At 32.8% G+C, this 22,590-nt stretch overlaps 1 protein-coding gene across 4 annotated transcripts in view; it reads right to left on the reverse strand.

Moving 5' to 3' along the window:
• CSMD3 (CUB and Sushi multiple domains 3) overlaps window positions 1–22,590 on the reverse strand; it is a 549,229-nt gene that overhangs the window by 292,283 nt on the left and 234,356 nt on the right. For 3 of the 4 annotated variants that reach the window (XM_031591143.2, XM_031591142.2, XM_090137917.1), the window contains 2 exons: window positions 11,289–11,366; window positions 5,075–5,162 (listed from right to left, as the gene is read on the reverse strand). In XM_031591143.2, the coding sequence (XP_031447003.1) occupies window positions 5,075–5,162; window positions 11,289–11,366 (166 nt within the window). The remainder of the gene's footprint in view (window positions 1–5,074; window positions 5,163–11,288; window positions 11,367–22,590) is intronic. The other variant, XM_031591144.2, reaches the window with a different exon arrangement.

Consider the following 22,590-nt stretch of genomic DNA (forward strand, 5'->3'; position numbering starts at 1 on the left):
AAATTCATATGTACATTTCAGTGTACAAAAAGGTAATCTACATGTTTTACATGTTTTTCTGTCATATTACCCTATGCTTTCCAAATCTGGAATGCCTTTCTGCCTAAAGAAAATGAAAAAAAAACAACAGCTCAGAAACAGCTAAACATCATCTCTTGAAGTTTGTTGCAATCAAATAACTGATATTATGATAAATTTTAATACTAACAAACATGAATAATCTGTATTGCAGTGAACATATAATTTTCTCCCTCTAATGTAAAAGAAACTGAGGCTATACACAAGATTTCACAACCACATAGTGAATCAAATTTTCTTGAACTAATAACTTTCTACACTTCACTGATCAGTAATTATCATCTACAGATGTAATCTAACAGTCTTTATGAGTCACAGTAAGAAAGCTCAGGTAAGCTGCAGCACATGTCCAAGGTCAAAAGCATGTATGTAAATATTTACTGTAGATCAGCTGATACTGTATTTCGAAATATGACAACAAGATGTTAGGTTTCCAAGATATAATATCACACAATCTAAATATTTTAGACTTCTGGTAAACAGATGATAGTTTATTCCTTATCATGTGCTGAAAAAACCAAGGTGAAGACTAAATTTCAATTGCAGAGGAAACTGACGCCTCCCAAAACTCTGGAGACCTTTCAAAATTCTGCTACAGCAGTTCTTCAGTTGTCAGCTTTTCCCACATTTATCAGAAGCAGTTGCTTGACACAGAAAATAGCTGGCTGCTAGCAAATGAAACATGCAATTCTACTTTAAGCTAGCATTGCATCTCACACTGAATGTTCTGAGTTTTGTTTAAGTTTCAGGATGTTTGTAGTTTCAAGGTCTAGATATTCACCTTATATATATGCAGAGAAGAGCATGTGATTCAGAGAAGCTTTATGGAAAATTAAGAGTAAAACTGATCATTAATGTGGTTACACTTTGAATTCATTTTTCCAAAGAAAAGAACTGTAATGTAACTTATAACATTCAAAAAGCAGAAATTAGTGTTGTTTATATTGTAATTCAAGTAATTAGTATCATAATTAATTGCTTAGAATGCTAGACTAAGATACAGATAGCTAGTTTTCACTCTGCTTCACATGTCTTAAGTCACCTCAGTTAAATCATTTAGTGAAAACTCTTAAGAACACCTAGATGCTCAAAGAAATACACCCTGGTACCTAGTGGCATTTAAACAAAAATGTCTGGAACCTAATTAATATGAGATGAAATTTGTTTGTTTGGGTTTATTATGTGACTGATACATAACTGTGGGGACGTGGTGGTAAGTATGTTGTAATGATGACCAAATGGCTCTGTATAATCAGGTCTTATTGAATAGAACATGTAGGCTGCATTTCAGCAGAAACTGAAGTGCGTTCCCTCACGTATGCCTGCTCACAGATTAATATTTTTTGTTTGTATTAATCTTTTGACATAAAACACTAAATAAACTAAGTGACCCCGACAAGAACTGCCTTGAATATAAACTTTGTATACTTCTCTGTTTCAATAGAATCTGTGTTTTTAAGATCACATTAGCATCTTGGTGACTGTCTTAACAGTGTTTGCTGCTCTGTCAGGATTCAAATTTGATCTGAATTTCATTTATGAACACCTAATTGGACTACATAAAAGACATGGAAAGTTACGGATAGATTCAGTCATTTATTTAATGAAGACAGAACGTAAAGATATTGTAAGAGAAATATATTTGCTTTGTAATAATATACTGCCCAACTGCAATTCAGTTTTGCTTTGTTTATTCCACTCCAAACAAACAAAGAAAAAGGCTTCCAAAACCTAACAATTAAAAAAAAGCAACCAAACAAATAAACAAAACAACAACAAAAACAACCACCAAGACCAAGAGAAAACTATTTATCATATTACAACGTTTTTTATGTTTTCCATATTAGTACTAATAATGGGAAAAATGTTTATTTTACTGAATAACAGGTAACATTCATACAGGTAACAACATACATTCTGTGCTGTTTCTGACAACTACATCCAGAGGAGACAGATTATAAGGAGATACTTAGCTAGATTGTATTTGTTTTCAGAAGATAATTGTTATATTTGAAGAAATTTAACTGCAAAAATTCAAATTTCCAGAGGAAGATATTTAGTTCCAGGACATATAAAATATAAAATTGAGGCGACAGTGAAGACACTGAGGAGCTTATGCTTTCAGAAGCTATTACTGCTCTGCAATCTAACTTGCTAGAAAGATGCAATCTAACTTGCTAGAAAGAATCATAAAGTACCAATTCTGCTTTTAAAGTTAACAGTATTTTCGATTGTTCCTGGAATCTCCGTTAAACAGAAAGATAATCAATTCAGTATTAGTTTGATTTTTTAAAATATTTTCTAACTTCTTTCTAAAAAAGGTTGAATTCATAGTAATGCCACAAAGTGATCAAATTAGGGATTAATAATTCCAATAATTTTTTGTATGATCTTCGGTTTAAAGTAAGAAATATCTTCTCCATCAGTAAATATTCCTTCCCCCCACAACTACAAGACCAATTATTACATCTTCTAACTATTTCATTTTGAAAACAACACTTTTTTTTTTTTTTTTTTTTTTAACCATTTTAACGTCATGAAATGGATCAAATTCAGTTTACAATTCTACTTTTTTCTTAACTTCCAGTGTATGTTGCATGTGTAAGCTAATTTATCTCTTGTATTGGGTATTTGAAATACCCAAGGGTTTTGTTGTTGTTGTTGTTTTCTATTATGGTGAGATGGGATTTATCCTTCTGTTATACATTTAAGCATTAAACAGTGCATTCACTGAAGTTCATAGAAAAGCCTACCTTCCCTCACAGATACTGTGAGAACAGTATCAGAAAAGAAAAAAAAATCACTCATTTATATAATTTGATATCAGAAAAAATAATCCTTCAGAAAATATTTTGATTTTAGTATATATTGCACATGTTATATACATAGTATTTTATTTACACATAATTTGAACACTTTCTCCTTGCACCTGAGCTCCCCTAGTTTGGCCTAGCCTTCCTACCAGGTGCTCAATCACTGTTTCAAGCCATGACTTAGCATTTCGTCTACACCTTTAGGAGAGAGATTATCATTTTGTCATCATCTTTCCTTCCAAGTGCTGTCCTCACAAAAGTTTAATTAGAGTAACCATGCAAGTAAGTCTTTTGCAGACACAAAATTGGAAAGGACTTCCAGATTAAAAGTCTGGTTAAAGTCTGTATCAAAATGTATCTCTGATGTCAAAATATGAAATACTGATCTAAGTAATGATTCTAGAAAGCATAACAATTAAGAAATACAATTCATTTATTTTTATTTCTCTGAAAATATTGAGAAATAATTTTTTTGTCAGGTAATATCAGAAATGACATTCCATGTAAAATTACTTACAATGCTTCCCCCCCCCCCCCCCCCTCAGAAGCAGAGAAAAAGAGACCATAATAACTAACTAAGAGATGATAATAACTAACTGCCAGCTAACACATTTAGTTGGGATGTCACTGCCAATGTTATATTCAGATTGATTTCACAGGGAGAAAAGTCACAACAAAACAACCAAAAAGCATGCAAAAAATTATGTGAAAGAATGAAGTATTATGATTTTGTCTAACTTTTGCATTTTTCTTAGACTACTTTAAGACTTACTACCTTCAGTTGTTACGAAGTGTGCTGTATAATACACAACATAACTATATATAATGATAGTAATTAATTTAAAAATTATAAATTTCCTTCCTACCTATTTCCTTTCCTCTTTCCTCAGTTAGGTGTTTTGATAGGATTTGTAAAAATGATGAAAATGTTGAATTAGCATACGGCATAAAGCAAGAACATAGCATAAGATTCATTCTCTCAGTACAGTCCAAAATTTGGATATATATCAAATATATAACACACATCTTTAACTCATTATATTATCTGATTGTGGAAATTAATATTCCACAATCAGATCAAAACAAAACCAAATCAGAAACTCAAGCAAAGGTTAAAGTTAATCCAGAACATTTTCAAGAAGTGATTATATTTGTGTCTATTTGCTCATAAATTCACACTGTTACTGACATTAGGAGTCATATACATTCACTGAGAAAAAAAAAAAAACATAGAATGTATTTTGAATGAGTAATCCAAACTTTTTTTTCTCATAATGTAAGGAATTTGAAAGATAGATAAGAATTGAGTAAACTAGGCTAAAGCTTTTTGTTAAAATATTATTTCAAATACATATATGACATACATCACTGGCAAGATATGACTCTTTGATTCTTTGAAATCATTTTAGAAATGTTTTATAAAGCCAGTAAAGAATGAAATTTAAATCATTTGCTAGAAACAAAATACAGTTTCATGGCACAGTTCCTTTTTTTTTTTTTTCCCCCTTTTTCATTCTTTATTTAGCAATATTCACAAATGTTTTGGTATGCATCAATTTTTTTTAAAAAAGCTAGTCTGCATTAGGAGTGTTGAAACATTATGAGGACTACTATGAAAATACACCTACACATATCAAACCAAAACATGCTGTAAAAAACACAGTATTTTCCATTAGATTATAAAGAATATTTCTAAAATAATATCTGAAACATCATTTGTGAATCTTCATTGTGTTTTGTTGTATTATTATTATTATTATTTTTTTATGGTGCATTTTTTGCACTGAATTTTGCTTATTTTCCTTTTTAATAGATCCTTCTGTCCTTTACAAAAACCTTCAGTTACACTTCTATGGTCAGTATTTGTAGATCTAACACAGTATTTATATGAGGAAATTATTTTAAATTACCTTCAATCAGTTTTTTTTACAGATCAGAGATGTACATTCTCTGATACACAGACATGTACAAGTACAGAACATATTTCATCTCTGCATATAAAACAAAGTTTATATTGTCATATGTAATTTTATAGTTGTATTTCAATTTTTACTAAGAAGTTCAGTTTTGAAAGAGCATGTCAAGAGCAGTGATAAGTTTTGAACACATACATTTTTCAAGTGATTTTCAGCAAGTTCAGTAATAGAGAAATTATACAAAGATAGGTAGGTTTTATATTTTACCTAAAGTCTGAGCCTATCCGTTTTCCATTTTCTGGTTCTCCGGGATCTGGACACAAATTGGATGCCTGTTTAATACCTCCCTCATTTACTGCAAAACAAAACAAAACAAACAAACAAACAAACAAAATAATACTGGTTTTAGGAAGTAGATTTTTAAGCAATTAACAAATATGTAAAAGCGTATTGCCTATGGTTTTGGTCATTTAAAACATATTTTCTATAGAATACGATCATCTGTATAATTTCTAGTTTCAATACATAATACTCTCTCTATAATAAATAATGCATGTATTTCTGCATATTTAAAAAAAAAAAAAAATGTATCCTTTCTATTACTTGTACTCTTCTGCTAATTTGTTTGCTTATATTATTATTAAACCTACATGGAAATATTATGATTATTTTTTTTACAAACATTTACATTTAAAGGAGCATTCATCAAGGTTGCAATATTTTACTCTGAACAGAATCTAATAAATTTCATCTCTGCTAACATTTGACTTTTTCTCCTTGAATTCGAATAAAACATGAATGTGTGGTTCATGCTCAGAGAATTGTCCTATATCGCAAATATACAGTGGTCTGAGGATAAGCTCAAAATGCTGGTTTGACTGGCATACTTTTATCTTATAATAAAATAAAATCAATGTTCAGAGAGAAAGTTCCTGTGAATCTTTCAGTCAGTTTGTTTTTCCAGAACTTTGTAAGCAGCGACTTTAACCTTTGGCTTATTTCCCTTTTTTTTTTTTTTTTTTTTTTTTTTTAACTTGTCCCCTTAATTGTTTTGTTACCTCTGAGGAAGGCAAAGAACAAATGAAAATGTTGCAGTGGGTTGGAATTTTCTCACTTTCTCTAGTGAGAAAAACTGTCAAACTCAGTCTTTGCCAACTGGAACCAGACCACTCCCCCAACAGATTTATCAAACTGGTTCTAATAGCAAACAAATGCAATCCCTTCATTGCTATATTTAGGGCGTTTTTGGATTCGGAGGGCACTTCCTCAGAGAACATCCATTTTAGAGGGTTTCCTCCCCCGGTATTTTAGGTGATAAAAGGATATTCTCTACAGAAAACCAAGTTACTACCACTGTTGGAATAAATATATCTCTGACAATTATAGTGCCATAAACTGCATTCCACAAAGCCAGTTAGGAAGAAATTAATAGACGAGCAGTGAACTGTCTTTGAAATACCTAGATATATTTACAGATCCAAAGCCTACATCAAGACCTGAGAAATTCAGAATCACCCTTAGTGGTCACTATAAATGAACAAAACCTTAAAACCTTAAGTAGAAATGATTCACTCAGCCATTTTCCACAATTCAGGAAGGTAAATGAATTATGCTTGACAATCGATAGGGAAAAAGATGCCTTCTTAGTTTTGTGACTGTCAGTTAAATTCTCTGACATTAAATGTATATAAAATATATAGCTGTAAACTCATTCATGATGCTGAACCTCCACCAAGGAGGTTTTTAAAAATGTCATTTTGGGACAGCATCGTATCACACAAATTCTTTACTGTGAACAAAATAAGCATAAAATATCATTATATCATTTTTCATGTTTTAATATTTCGAGTAATCATTTTACTTTTGTATGCTACATTTACACTTCACACGTAACAGTGAATATTCATGTTTTTGTTTTTGTTTTGTTTTGTTTTTTTTTGCTGTAAAATCCAACTCTCTCTCTCTCTCTCTTGCCGTAAAGAGCAATAGCAAAAGATCTATTATATTCTGCAATTTCTACAACAAATGGAAACTTGAGAAATCATGGTGGTCTTTGGCATCTTTTGTATAAAGTTCCTTTCTTAAAAATACACTGTGAAACCGATTTGTAATCATAAATAATAATCTAAAGGGTAATGTTAAAGAAAATCATTAAAATAATAACAGTAACAAAATCAGTATAAGAAGGCCAGGGAAGAAGAAGAGGGCCAGAAGGAAACTGGAGACCTGGCCATGAATGATATGGAAAAATCTGAAGTACTCAGTGACATCTGTGCCTCAGCCTTCACCAGCAAGGGCTCTAGCAACACAATGCAAGTTGCAGAAAGCTAATGTAAGAACTGGGAGAAGGAAGATAAGGTTTAATATCACCTAAAGAACCTGAAGGTGCATAAGTCTATGGGACCTGATAAGATCTGTACACAGGTCCCGAGGTAACTGGCGGAATAGGTTACCAGGCTGCTATCCATCATATTTGGAAGGTCATGGCAGTCTGGTGAAGTTCCCACTCACTGGAAAAGGAGAAATATAACCTCCATTTTCAAGAAGAGAAAAAAAAGAAGATATGGGGAACAACAGGCAAATCAGTCTCACTTCTGTGCCTAGCAAAATCATGGAACAGATCCTCCTGAAGGCCATACTGAGGCACACAGAAAATAAAGATGAGGTGATTGAAGGTAACCAACACGGCTTCACCAAGGGCAAGTCCTGCCTGACAAAGTTGGTGCCCTTTTATGATGGAGTTATAGCATCAGTGGATAAAGAAAGACCAACTGACATGTTCCACCTGGACTTGTGCAAAGCTTTTGACACTGTCCTGCATGACATCCTAGTCACCAAATTGGAGAAAAGTGAATTTGATGGATAGACCACTCTTTGGATAAGTAACTGTCTTGATGGTTGGGATTGCTGCTAGGACTAGTGCTGTTTAACGTTTCTGTAGATGATGTTAACAGTGGGATTGAGTACATCCTCAGCAAGTTTGCAAGTGACACCAAGCTGAATAGTGCAATTGACACTCTAGAGGGAGGGAATGCCATCCAGATGGACCTGGACAGGTTTGAGAAGTGGGCCCATGCCAACCTCATGAAGTTCAAAAAGGCCAAGTGGAAGGTCCTGCACATGGGTAGGTGCAATCCTAAGTACAAATACAGGCTGGGCAGAGAATGGCTTGAGAGCAACAAGAATTTGAGCATGTCAGATGATGAAAGACTCAACATGAGTAGGCAATGTGCTCTTGCATCCCAGAAGGCCAACTGCATCCTGTGTTGCATCAAGAGAAGCATGAACAGCAGATGGAGGGAGGTGATTCTGCCCCTCTGCTCTGTTTGCATGTACTGCGTCCAGTTCTGGGGACCCTAAAATAAGAAGGACATGGAGCTGTTGGAGCAGATCCAGAGGAGGGTCACAAAGATAATCAGAGGGCTGGAACACCTGTTGTACAGGGACAGGCTGAGCTGGAGCTTTTCAGCCTAGAGAAGGTTCCTGGGGGAACTTACAGCAGCCTTCCAAGTACCTGAAAGGGACCTACAGGAAAGCTGGGAAGAGACAGCACATAGTGACAAGATGAGGGAAAATGGTTTTAAACTGGAAGAGGGTAGATTTAGAATAGATATTAGGAAGAAAGTCTTTAATGTGTTGGTGGTGAGACGCTGAAACAGGTTTCCAAGAGAGACTGTGGAACTCCACTCTGGAGCCATTCCAGGTCAGACTGAACGGGGCTTTAAGAAACCTGGTCTAGTGGGAGGTTTCCCTGCCTATAACAGGAGGGTTGGAACTAAATGATCTTAAAGGTCCCTTCCAATCCAAACCATTCTATTATTCTTTGATTCCATATATGACAGCAATACTTCAGAATTGAGATTGGTGTATAAGTCATAAAATTGATTTATCCTCCAGCTTTGGTCTCAAGTAAGTAGCACATTTAAGTCCAAATAAATCCATTCTAATTTCTATTAATTGCTTTTCCAAAAATATATGTACAAGCACTCAGTATTTGTATATTCAAGTTAATGTTTCCAGATAACCTTTATTTTTCAGTGTTGTGAAATATATCTCTCACATAGTTCTCCAGGTATCTATCTCTCTACCCATCTGATATTTGCATGCAATTACATTCCATTTGATAGTAGGTAGTAAAAGGGTTTCCTGTCATGAGTTAAAGGTAGGAAAGCATTCGTTCATGATCTGATCATCAAACTGAGAATAAAAAATCTTGAAGTCTTAATCTAGACTGCATCCTTGTATGACTTTTATTTACTTATTTATTTTATCTTAGCTCTTGCAAAATGAAGTTGATGCCTAGTTTTTTTCAGGGTATACAACTGTATCAACTATTACCATTCTAGCTTTACTACATGCAAAACAACTTTGCTGATGCCATGCTTCTGTTCTTACAGAGTAACAGGGTAAGTTAAGGCATTTCAACTTAGCATGTGCATAAATGTTTGCAGGATTAGGGCCTATCTTTGTAAAACAATTTCTGAACAAAGAGGATTACATTATATTAGTTACTTGTCACATTCCAAAAAAAAGTATAATAGGGAAAAGACCCATATGAGATGATAATTTCTAAACACTGTGATAATACAAGGCATAATGGTAGGTATTAATTTAACTGAATTTTATTTCTATTAACATCTGAATGACAGTCATCCTTTGTTTTTAAAAAAGACCCTACATGTTACTGTAGTGCAGAGATTCAGCTGAGGTCACACTGGAAATTTTATCTAAATCTGTAGCTAAATACGTTAAATGCTTTCTCTTAAAGTTCACATCCTACCACAGTGACTAGCTAACCATGTACTTGATTACAATTCAAAATCTGAATTACCTCTTTTATGACCAGAATAAAACTCACTAAAAATACAAAACAATAATGTTTTTGTCTTATTAGTGATTCGTATAGGTAATTTACTCCTTGTATAACAAATAAATCAAGATAGAGACATTTTCAGCTTTACATAGATTATAAAACATATTAAATGATATAAAGATTATTTTTAAATAGTATGGATATCTTTCAAGACTAATTTCATAACGATGACTTTAAATATCATGAGTGTCTGATACTTTACCATAAATGAGAATCCCTATTAATGTTTATATAATAAAATATTCAATGATTTGCACAAAACAAATGTATAGAAAACAGTCTGTTTTATCAGCCATTGTACTACTTTTCTAATTCATAACTATGAAAGCAGAGATGAATTGTCAGGCAGAGACCTCAGTGATGTACCTTACTTAGGAATAAACACTACTGTGTTTATTTTGCAGTTATTTATTTTTGTATATTCACTCTACTCTGCAGTCTCTCAATTTATATAAAAAGATCACTTATTTTCAGAGATCTTGAGGCATTATTTCCAAATAAAACAAAAATATTTTGAGAACTATTTAGATGAGGCAGGAAAAGTTGAATGTGGCAATATGCTACATAATAAAAACTAAACAAAGTATATTTTACTTTATTTCTCTTACTCAACAAAAGTTAAAGGGTCTTGCTGCTTGAAGACACCTTTTTAATAAAACAATATGTTCTACCATATTGACAGTTTAAAACTGAAAAATACATTTCAAAAATGTTCCAATATGTCCTGCTAACTCCAGAACATGAATCCATCTGTGACAATTTAAAAAAAAAAAAAAGTAGTACAAACATGTCTAACCTAAGGAGCCTCAAAAGTTAAGTCCTTCCATTCCTGTGAAGAATAACAGTGTAGTATAAACAGACATTTACTAAGCATGTTCAAATTAATCAATAGTAAGTATTTAAAATGTGGTTCTAGGCCAAAAAAGATCTCTATAAAAATGGCACCTTTTTTTCTGAAAAAAGATATCTTCTTTAATGTATTTGTATATAAAATCACTGCTTAATTTATGTTAAAAGGTTTTCTGAATCCTCCTCATGGGTTAATCAGAACTCAGTCCTGTAAGATGATGAAAACTTTCATGTTCTACTTTCTGTAGTTAATGTTGAAGGCAAAAAGGATATCCTGAATTTTGAAGCTTTCAGTTAGTTAATCTGTTCAAAATGTCAAAGTCAATGAAGAAAGAGTGATTTCAGGAAGGGAACTCATATGCATCACTTGAAAAAAATACACAAGTGCATGTTTGTAAATAAAGATAGGTTTTAGTACTTATAGCATTTTTCTACTCATACAAATTTTTGATTAAATAATATGATCTTCTCTTCTTAGGTTTCAGTTGACACCCGGGAGGCTGATTATTGATTTATTTGTAAACAATTCAATTTTAATGTGAATTGCTAAAAAAAAAAGTCATTCTAGAATGCCAGATTTATAGAAGGTCTGCCTTTAGAGTAGAACCATTTTTAAAAATTCACCATGCAGACTGAGAAACAGATTTAAGTTAGTTATATTCACATAAATACATAAACAATTTCATAAACACACAAACAACACAGCACAAACTTCACTCTTGCACTTGAAAAAGGTAACAAAAAAAGGAGTACACTCACAGATAGAAAACTTGTTGCTGTTGTCTTTCCCTGGAAACAATTTAAATCCTCTAGATTTAAAATCTATGGCCTTTTTCACTAATTAAAAAACAAAAACAAAATAAAACAAAAAACAAACAAACAAAAAAAAAACATGTATCAGGAAATACAGTCTAAAATATTTCATTTCATTTGACAAAATGTATAATGGAACTATATATGAACTAGAGTACCAGCTACCTAGTAAGTTCATATTTTGTCCCTGCAGTGGGAAGCAATGTACTAGAATGAGTATTGAGACCAAATTTTTCATCAGACAAACGAAAGAAGTAAGATTTGTAACTATTTTTTAATCCCGCATAACTGAGAATAAAATGATGGCCAAAGTGTTTATTTTATGCACCATAAATAGTGCAAAACACTATCACAGATTTATGGAACCTGGAAAAGAAAAACAATAATAGATAATGCTCTTTGTAAACTGTTGAATTTTAACTACTATTTCCACTACATTAATAAAGACTAGTGCTTATCTCCTTGATATCAAAAAATAAATTAAAATATAAAATAAATAAAATTACAGAATACTATCATGCTTAAGGAATTGTTCCGTTTTGTTTTGTTTTTCCATGGAGGCACATTTTAATTCAATTATGCTTTCCAGTAATACATAATTTAACATGGGGAAAAAAAAAAAAAAAAAAAAAGTGTCATCCACAACATCTTATTGAATACACACTGGAATCCAAAATCTACTCCCAAGTTTGAATTCCATAATTGTCCAAGCAATACAGGACATATATATTGTTCTGCCTGTATTCTGAAAAATTTTAATAGCAGTAGAAATAACAATGTATTTTCTGTCAATATATTTTGGCTTTTTTTACACATTTCAAAATATACATTAAAAATCAGTATTAAATTTGGTAAAAAGACAAAGTTGAGGAAATAGCTAAGGAAGTCACTCTAACAGTAAACAATAGTCATTGTAAAATTAGCATGTTGGAATATATTGTCAAGATTTATAGACACTCAGATCAACTGTCCATGCTGAAATGACTCCACTACTTCTTTTAAAAATCTTCCCTAGCTATGTCCGTAGCTTCATGATGGAAGAATCATATTTATTCAGGAAACATATAGATTTTATTATCTGTATTATGATCTTTCTGCCATAGAAAACTGAAATCTTCTACTCAGAGAAGAAATAACACATTATTAAATTAAGCATACTGGGCAAAGTTACTGTTTCAACTAAATACAGTATGCCGTTCTACTGTTGATTCTGCAGCTGACTTTTCCTTGCATGAAAATCCTTATTTGCAAAGTTTTGTGGAAGGAAGTTTTATCTCACCTTACTTCCAATCCCATTGTTAAACTATATGAACAATAAAAGCCTTTATTTTGGACTGTCTTTTTGATAAAGGCAGTTAATCAAGGCAAAACACATGGCCTTAGTAATTTGTAATCATTACCATGCACAAGAGCATAAGAAAAATCAGGAAAAAAAAACAATATGCTATGAAGACAATTTATAGGACAAATGAGAAATCATAAGAGGTACTCTTACACTTCTGATAGAAGAGACTGTACTTTCTTCTAAGTTACCTACATACTTTTTATTTACGGTTTTTAACTTTTTTTTTTTTTTTAGGCTTCTACCTCAATACATAAAATGATCATCATCATAATTATGTATAGACATTGTCATTGATTCTGGGAAGTACATTATGTGCAGGAGTAGAATGTATCTGTTGCCACAAAATACTATGAAAATTTTTATTTCAAATAATTGAAGCTCATATAACAATGGTGTAGTTAGAAGAAGTCATGGACACAACAAATGTATGTTCATACAGTATTTCAGCACTTACACTTACAGACTTACTGAAATAAAAGCAATGCTCTCACATCATTGTGTGAGATTTCTAAGATGCTGTTTGTATAGAAATGTTAATCTGGATGTAGAGTTGTTAATTTCTTTAGGCTTACTCAGAGTATCAACATAAAATAATTTGTAATTGATCAGAAGACAGAAACCCAGGTATTTTTACAATACCTAAGTAAAATGGGAGTAGGTCTGAATGCATGATCTCACTTGCTGGTATGGGTTTCAATTAGTACAACGTGTGTCCTTTATTTTCATAAATCATCATATCAACATAACAAAGAAAGAAGATGGTTCTTTTGCTTCTTTTCATCTTCAAGCACCTATATAATATATCCTCAGTTTACATATATGAGAAAGAGATATCACATCTGAGGTGGAACTGTAAAACAGTCATGAATTTCAAGTTTAAATGCTACACCTTGTGTCATGGAAATCCCAAACATCAATACAGACTGGGGGATAAAGGGATAGAGAGAAATCACACCAAAATGGACTTGGAAGTAGGACTGGATGAAAAACATTGGCAATGTATTCTTGCAGCCCAGAAATCCGACCACATCATGGGCCACATGAAAAAATTGTGATGAGATGTGATTGTCCCGTTTGCTCTGCCCTTTTGGGACTCCACTTGGAGTACTGCTTTCAGTTCTAGGGCCTCGAACATAATAAGGACATGGATCTATTGGAATGAGTCCATAGGCAGATCATAAGGATGATCAGAGGGCTGGAGCAGCTGTTCTGTGAAGACAGGCTGAGAGAGCTGCATTTGATCAGCCTGGAGAAGTAAAGGCTTATGGGAGATCTCATTGCAGCATCTTGGTACTTAATGGGTGCCTACAGGAAAAGTAGTGATGGACTCTTTGTCAGATAGATAGAACAAAGGGTAATGGATTTAACAAAGAAAGGCTAGATTTAGATAGGAAATTGAGAAGGAATTCCTTATTATTAAAGTGGAAAGGCACTGGAACAGGCTGCCCAGAGAAGTTGTGGATAACTCATCCTTTGAAATGTTAAAGGCCAGGTCAGAGGTGCCCCTGACATCACAGGGGACTGAAACTACATGGCTTTTAAGGTTCCTTCCACCCGAAACCATTCAATCTTTTTTAAACTATTTGCATCACTTTGCCACAGCTATTAAATGCAAGGAAAGCAAGCAACTCAAGATCTCTGATTGTTCTTTACATTCACAGAGTTGAAAGAAACTTTTAACTGTGTTTTGTATGCTAGTTTATTGAAGAGTACTTTAAGATTATAGTGTGAAGAAGTAGATATAGACATGTATTTTACAACATACCTAGTCACTAAAGTATGTGTTAGGCTCAGTATGTATATACATAGATACAAAAACAGCTTCCCTTCGAAAAACAAACAAATAAACAAAAACAACAACAAAACTGAAACCACAATAATTCTACTTTTTAAAACTTTCAAAACTAGGTATTATTTTTCATATGCCAGTGTGGACACCAGGGAAGAAAATGTGAACTGTTTAAAAACAATTTTAGTATGCATGTGACAGTAAGCACAGTGGATTTTAGTTTTCAGAGGGTTCAAAGGATAGATTCATGCATCACATCTAAGCTAGTTCACAGAGAGAAATAGACACTTTAGGGGCTCGATTTATTTGGCCTTGGATACCTATTTTCTCATGAGATGAGTTTAAACTTTTATACCCTTTTTTCTCTCCAGGTAATTCAGACGTGATAATGCTGCAAACAGCTAAACATGTTCAAACTAATCTGTTCTCATATTTCTTAATAGCCAAGACACAGGACATATAGATGAGTCTAAACAAACAAGATCCCCCTGAGATGGCATACTGGTGCAGATGGAAAGAAGAGATAAGATCCTCCAGTGCTTTAGAGAATACTAGAGTATAAATTAAAACAGATGTGAAAACAAAGTTTCCTTTACCCTGACCTTCAATCTACTTCAGAATCAGTTTCAAAATAACACTGAAAAGCTAGATCAAAGAAATCAAGCTGTTCAGAGACCAAACTTAATAAGTTATTAAGTCTATTATATCTGCATTAGAATTAACCCTTAGTATCTCAGTTTAATTACATAATTATAAAAACTGTCAAATCTATTTTAAATCTATAAAGAGCTATCTGGTATAGCCATATCTCCAATACTATATGTAAACAGAAGTTTATAATGTTATTTAATACTACTTTAAATAGCTGTGGCTTGTAGTTTTGTTTTTGTTGTCTTAATTCTTAAATTTAAATATAATTAAATATATGTATTTGTCTTTATTTAGCTTGGGCAGATTTGGTGGTGCACATCTCCCATAAAGTCTCTGACAGACATAAATGTAATTTTCATCATGTGATCTGATGAGCATAAACAGTATAATCAGAGCTACTTTATAATGATTCAGAGATTATTTTAAAAAATTCTGAAAATCTGGAAACTATTCAGGCATCCACCTTGGAGCATACATTCAACACTTGTGTTTTTCCCCACAAATGGCTGTGATACACAAGAGAAGATTATATAGACTACATAATTGTTTCTAAAGCTGGGAATATATTCTGCAAATATAGAAGATGGATCTAAATGGTTTATAGAAGAAAGAAGAATATAAATAATTATGAAAATGAGTAAGTCCATGCATGAAGTTTGCACGCGAGATGAATGATCTGAGATTCAGGTAACAGAATAGATTCATGTACATGCTAGACAATTTATATAAAAACTGAAATAAGTTCAGAATAATCTCGTTTCAGTCTTTATCTAAAATAGTTTCCCATATAAGATACTGAAATTTCAAGTACTTCTAGGCAAAGTTTTATTACACTGGCTCACAAAATCAGAGGCTAATGTTGGTAGTACGGTAGTAGGGGTTGAACCTTCCCACTAATATCCATAACATTTTTTTGACACGCAACAGATGGCAGCAGAGGGGCACTCTGACAATATGATATCTGACATTTAAGTGCATTGAAGAAAAGGTGTGGAATACAATTCCCTCAGCGGAAAAAACTACACCCATTTTCATTCATTGACACTTGCTGAACATTTATGGAGACCAGTGGATATTATCAGAGTGAGGCAGATATGTTATCAGAGTGACGCAGATAGGTAATGCATTTCAGTAGTTGTGACAAGTCACGTCTGCTGGTGCAGATTTTTACAAGAGTGGTATGTAGGCTCTTGATCATTGCTAGTGACAATGTACTGCTGATGAAGATAATTATGATGAAAAAGTTTCTCATAGGTGAGAGTTTGATCTATCAGAGAGTGTTATTTTGATCTTTGTATCTATTGTAGTTTCCACAGAAATAAATAGGAGGCATTAATTTCAGATCGACTTACATATGTTTCTATATAGTGTTTCATGAAATATGCAATATCTGGAAACAAAGGCAAGTTGCGTGCCCCCTCACAAGCTCTCTATTCTCACTTCCTACTTTCATTTAAATTCAGCTGCAGTTGCCTGAGCATGCTATAGAAAAGTTTTGACACTACACTGTCTCAAGAATTTTTCTTTTCCCCTCTGAATTTACATGATGAAAATTCTTTCCATATTTCTGTTACTTAGAAAATAAAAATCATGATCACTTTTTCTACTTTGCACTGGGCTCAGATATTAGGGAACACAAGCTGATATTAAAGGCAGTTGTAGGTTCAGAATTGCATAATCTACAGCAATATTCTCTGGATTTATTTTATCTAAGAAATGAGTAATTTACTGCTTTCTAAAGAGACAAAAGACAGTGAGGAATATACTTCAGAGCAGAGTTGTGCAGAACCAGTAAATCACTCATTGTTCAAGAACTTCAAAACCTGATAGTGGCAGATTTTCCTGTCAGCAATTACTATTTCTAATGACATCCTCTGGTCTTCCCAGTGCTTAGTTTCAGATATGGCAAATAAACTGCATATCATACTTCCAGGAATGTCTAATTCAATATACCTGCTCCAGAAGTAGGTTTACAGGCACAACAGATCTCCAGATTTTTCAATGAACATAGTGATATACTTCAATGAAACCTGTAATAGGCATATTATTATAACCTAACATATGCATTTCACATTTATATTAACATTTCATGTATTTTGATTTTACTTAATGTAAAGCACTTCCATTTCAGTTATGCAAATTCTCAGTTTATTCTTAATCTACAGATGAAAACCTAAGACAATTTTCAGAAAACAATACTGTGCATGATGTAAGCCATGTATAATTTAATATGCACTTGAAATTTTCTCTTTATGTTCTTATCTCCATTAAAAGTACACTGAAAAAAAAAAAAATGCATGGAGAAGGAAAAAGGAAAAAGTAGCCTACTCTTCTTTTGGCTGAAAAATATAATCAGTGTACAGCTTCTGGAACTGTAAAGTTATCGCAAAATTTATGTAGGAACTCACCCTCACAAATTATAAAAATTGTAAGTATTTGAGTTCCAACTAATATGAATAACAAATTTGTATAATAAAGTAATGCAGTGATTATTTGAACTATGTAAAATGAAGTAGAACACGTACTAATATTAAAAAAAAATCTACTCATAGAGGTTACAGGTATATAATATTCATTACATAATATAAGTTATGACATATTAGTACTAAATTAAGAATGATGAGATGTAGCTACTTTGCACAAATTATCTTTAAAAAGCTTAAGGAAACAGTTTTTCTAGAGTATCAACTTATACGGCAAATTTTCTAATTTGGAAAAAGTATCATGTAAGAGAGAAAACAAAGATGGCTCATCCATATAAAGTAATGAAAAATTGCACTAATGCTGGTTTTCATATTCTAACAACTATGTATTTGATTTATACTAACATATCACCAATATATCTTATGGTCATAATACAAAAACCTGCTTTACGACAGAAAAGTAGAGACACAGTAAGTCAGAAGACATACATAAATTACAGAATTTAACACGTCAAGTATAATGAAGAGCACTTAAGGACTGCAGAAACCATAAAAAAAAAAAAAAAAAAAAAAAAAAAAAAAAAAAAAAAAAGAAGAGCAAGGTAGCAGCATAAAGTTGGTATTTAAGTATGAAGAGAAATAAGTCATTTAAATTTATATACTGGAATCAATGTTATATAACAAATGACTTATATAATTGTGAGAAAACTAAATTACTCTATCATTGTTTATGATATGCATTTTTACTATTACGTCATTGTAGATAATGACTGTGAAATGTAAAGGAAAAAATGTACAGACAATCTAAAAAATGATACTGCTTTCGTAAGAGTTTTCATTAAAAAAATGTGAAAGAAAAATTCCAGTAAGCTTGTTGGCTTTCTTCTTCAATAGATGTTTCTATGGCTCAGTGTTAATACGCAATATTGTTCAATTATAATTTTCATGTTTATCTGCTGGATAGACTTATCAAAGAGTTTTTTTTTTAAAAATGTAAACTAACTCTACTCATCTGCTGATTAAGTGAGTAAGAAAAGTTTTTCTGTATATGGGTAAAAACTAATTTTCTGACTTCAGATGTCATAAAAGTTTGTTACAGTGACTACTGAAAACAGATATCAGCAAAAACAGGACATTCATTTCAGGAATACTTCAGCAAATATACAGAGTCCATCAGTCAAGAAATTCTGTACAGTCTTCACATAAATGATTACAATACAGATAGGATAGCACAGAAATACAGGTTTTACTTTCCTGCTTTTCTACACTTAAATGGTCTTAAGAAAAAGATACACTGCACCACTAGTCTTTTCTAGTTGCTTTACGTATAGCATCTAGGAACAGCCATAAATATGTCTGCATGATTTGGATATTTTTTTTTCCTTACTTTTTAATGAACTGCTTTCCAAAGACTTTGAAACAAGAAGATGTAAAAAAACTTACATCACCATTATCAGTTCATACCTAAGAAAAATCTTTAACAAAGATTTCCTTCAAAATCAAGCAAAACCTATCTATGTGTCTCAATGCACATATGAGACAGGTAATTTCAGACTTATTATGAAAAATCAAACAAATACAGTTCAGTAATTAAATGCTTGAGTCCTAAAACTGTATGTCTTGCTAATAAAAACATATTGGATTAAAAGAAGTAAGAAACAGAGTGCAAAAAACTCATATATTAATATTCTTATAACAAATAAGAATATAAAAATCAAACTGAAAAATTTATTGACTTTCCTCAGACTACAATCATTTTACTCCTGAGTTTCACTCATGCTGAAAAAAAAAGCCCATTAAAAAATCTGCAAACTTGTCCACACTGATTTCTTACCAAATAACAATCTCTCCTTCCCTGCTACTATTTTCCTTGGTCTCCTTCTAAGTAAATCTCATAAAATTCAGGATGTAGGAGTATATTTTCTATCAAATCCTTAAAGTCTGTAAATCAAATATTCACAAAGCAATGCTCTATCATTCACTGAATCTTTCAAAAATTCAAGACAGTTAAATAACTCCATCTTCAAACTTTTTTTTTTTTTTTCCAAATGAGTTTCATTAGCACCCTATTATATTCCTCTTTCATTTTCTCTTATAGTTTGGTTGTTTTCATTTTCTTATTCTCTCTTGCTTTGAAATAAAAATTTAGAATTAAAATAAACTTGTCCTATATCTTATAAAACTTCCTTTAACACGCTGCAAAAAGAACTATGGGATTAATGGAAAATAACCAGCAGAGAGTTTTGTTTTTATCTTTTTGATAAGTTTCTTCCTACTTATTATGATAATACTGCATAAAGTCAGATTTCGAGTAGCATGAGGCAAGGTGTGATATTAAGTATTCTAAAAGAAGTAAGGGGGAAAGACAGAGAAATAAGAAAGGAAGGGTAAAAATGCAGGGGGGGAAATATTGGAAATGAAGGAAAGGAAATAAGAATGGATACATCAGTAAAATGAGTAAAAGTAACTTTGAAAATAAAAAGCTAAGTAAAATAATCGGAGCAAAAGAACTTTCTTCTTCCTTCCTCCCCCCTCTCCACACAAGCTGTTACCTATAACAGTATAGTTAAAATACTGCAAATATTTGACATTTCTGCTTTGTAGAAGGAGAAGCTAAATCCAGAGTGTTGAAATGTGTTCAAATCTGCTGTTTTGTTGAAAATAAATGGGGTTTAAGATCGTAAAAATAGCAGACATTTTTTGGAATGCTACATAAAGACTACAGTCACCCATTAAGTTTTCTTTCTAATGTTTGTGCTTGATTTCACTAAGCAATTTTTTTCTTCCAAACTTTGTATGTCTATATCAGACTTATTTTTTCTGTATTTCGCGTGAAAATCTAAACTGATCATTTATGAACTGTAGTAGTCACATTGCTTATACTTTGTCACATAGTTTATACTTTTCACTCTTTGGTACAGAGAACTTTGGGATGGACATTGTCTGTTAATGCAGAACTTCTGAATCATCCACTGTACTTAATCATGTCTTAAAAAATCATTTCATTCTTTTCCTCTTTGTGACTTGCTAGGTGTGAACAGGTATCTATCTGACCATACAGTAAATATCTTTACCAACATTCATTTAATTAGGGAGGAAAATAAATAAAGCACAATATTTTATATCTGAATATATAACATCAGAAATTAAACCACTTTTCAGGAAAAGAAAGAGAGAGTGAGAGAGATGGTTACAAGAAATTGTTCATATAGAGCTTTTCTTATATGATAGGATAATCTTCTGTGATAGAAGTTCAGATCCTTTAAAATGAAGGACAAAACTCCAGTGACTTAACTGGAGATATTTCATTTTCAATCCACTTCCTTAATAGAATTAAGAAGCCTTTAAAAATGTGTTACACTCAATTTGTAAAATTATTTACACTTAGTGGTCCTTTTAAAAGCCAGAGAAGTATAATATCGTGTCAGCAAAAGTGAGCATCAGACTTTATTGTATTTGGCACTGACAGATCAAGGATTATTCTCAATGATCTGGAAAACAAAACAAAACAAAACAAAACAAACAAACAAACAAACAAACAAACCCTCTGCTACTTCTATATAATCAGCTTTCATTTTAATTTCTTTCCTTTCCTTCTATCTCAAGATTCACTTAGAAATCTTGACACATCCTCTTTTCCAATGTAACCAGAAGATTCCCTTAATTCTCTGTAGTATTTTATTAGGATGAATGTTTACTTATGCATCAAAAATGAACATACATCTTTAGACAGTACAGGCATACTATGAAAGGTCTCTATAGAAAAATTTCTAAAATATTTCCCATTATGTTTACATATACTTAATGAAAAATTTTGGGAAAAAATGCAGCTAATAAGAATTCTAAAATGACTCAGTAGCACTGATAGCATTTCTAAACTGAATTCTTAATGTAAGAAACAGACTGTAGTTAAGATCAAAAATGTCGGATTATCTTCAACTAATGAAGTTATGATCAACCTAACTGTACTTAAATACAGTAATAGAAAATAAATAAGGTAAAAATCACATTTAATTTCCTTCCTGACTTCTCATCTGAATAAGATGAGAAGTTTCATACTAGAAACTGCAATCTAGTATCGATATGAACTCTTATTAGAAGAAAGAATACACTTCCATGAGCTTGGATTCTTGGTTTTATGAGAATTTAGAATCCAGAAGATGTTGTGTTTCTCTTAGAAATATATTTTTCAGTAGCTAATCAAGTTGCATATTGAAAGCAATATTTTCACCCTTTTTCTTCCTCCTCTTTCCAGAAGACTTCTCCACGGCAGTAACAGGAATTTTCTTACAACTTTCCTTAATACAGAATCACAAAATCGCAGAAACACCAAGGTTGGAAAAGACCTACAAGATCATCCAGTCCAACCATACTCCTATTACCAATAGTTCTCACTCAACACAATGTGCAAATGTTCCTTTAACACCTCCAGGGTCGGTGACTCCACCACCTCCCTGGGCAGCCCATTCCAGTGCCTGACCACTCTTTCAGAGAAGTAGTATTTTCTAATGTCCAGCCTAAATCTCCCCTGGCACAGCTTGAAGCCATTCCCTCCAGCCTACCCTTCAGGTAGTTATAGAGAGCAGTAAAGTCTCCCCTGAGCCTCCTCTTCTTCAGACTGAACAATCCCAGCTCCTTCAGCTGCTTCTCATAAGGCCTGTGCTCCAGACCCCTCACCACCTTTATTGCCCTTCTTTGAACCCGCTCTAGGGCCTCAGTGTCTTTCTTGCAGTGAGGAGCCCAAAACTGGACACAGTATTCCAGGTGCAGCCTCACCAGAGCTGAGTAGAGGAGGACAATCACTTCCGTGTTCCTGCTGGAAACAGTTTCTGATGCTAGCCAGAATGCCATTGGCCTTCCTGGCCACCTGGACACATCGCTGACTCATGTTCAGCCGAGCATCAGTCAATACCCCCAGATCCATTTCCTCTACACAGTCTTCCAGCCACTCTGCCCCAAGCCTGTAGCATTGCCTGGGGTTGTTGTGGCTAAAGTGCAGGACCTGGCATTTGGCCTTGTGGAACCTCATCCCATTGGCTT

This window comes from Phasianus colchicus, chromosome 3, assembly GCF_987193195.1.
Source record: "Phasianus colchicus chromosome 3, bPhaCol1.hap1.1, whole genome shotgun sequence".
Classification (NCBI taxonomy): domain Eukaryota; kingdom Metazoa; phylum Chordata; class Aves; order Galliformes; family Phasianidae; genus Phasianus; species Phasianus colchicus.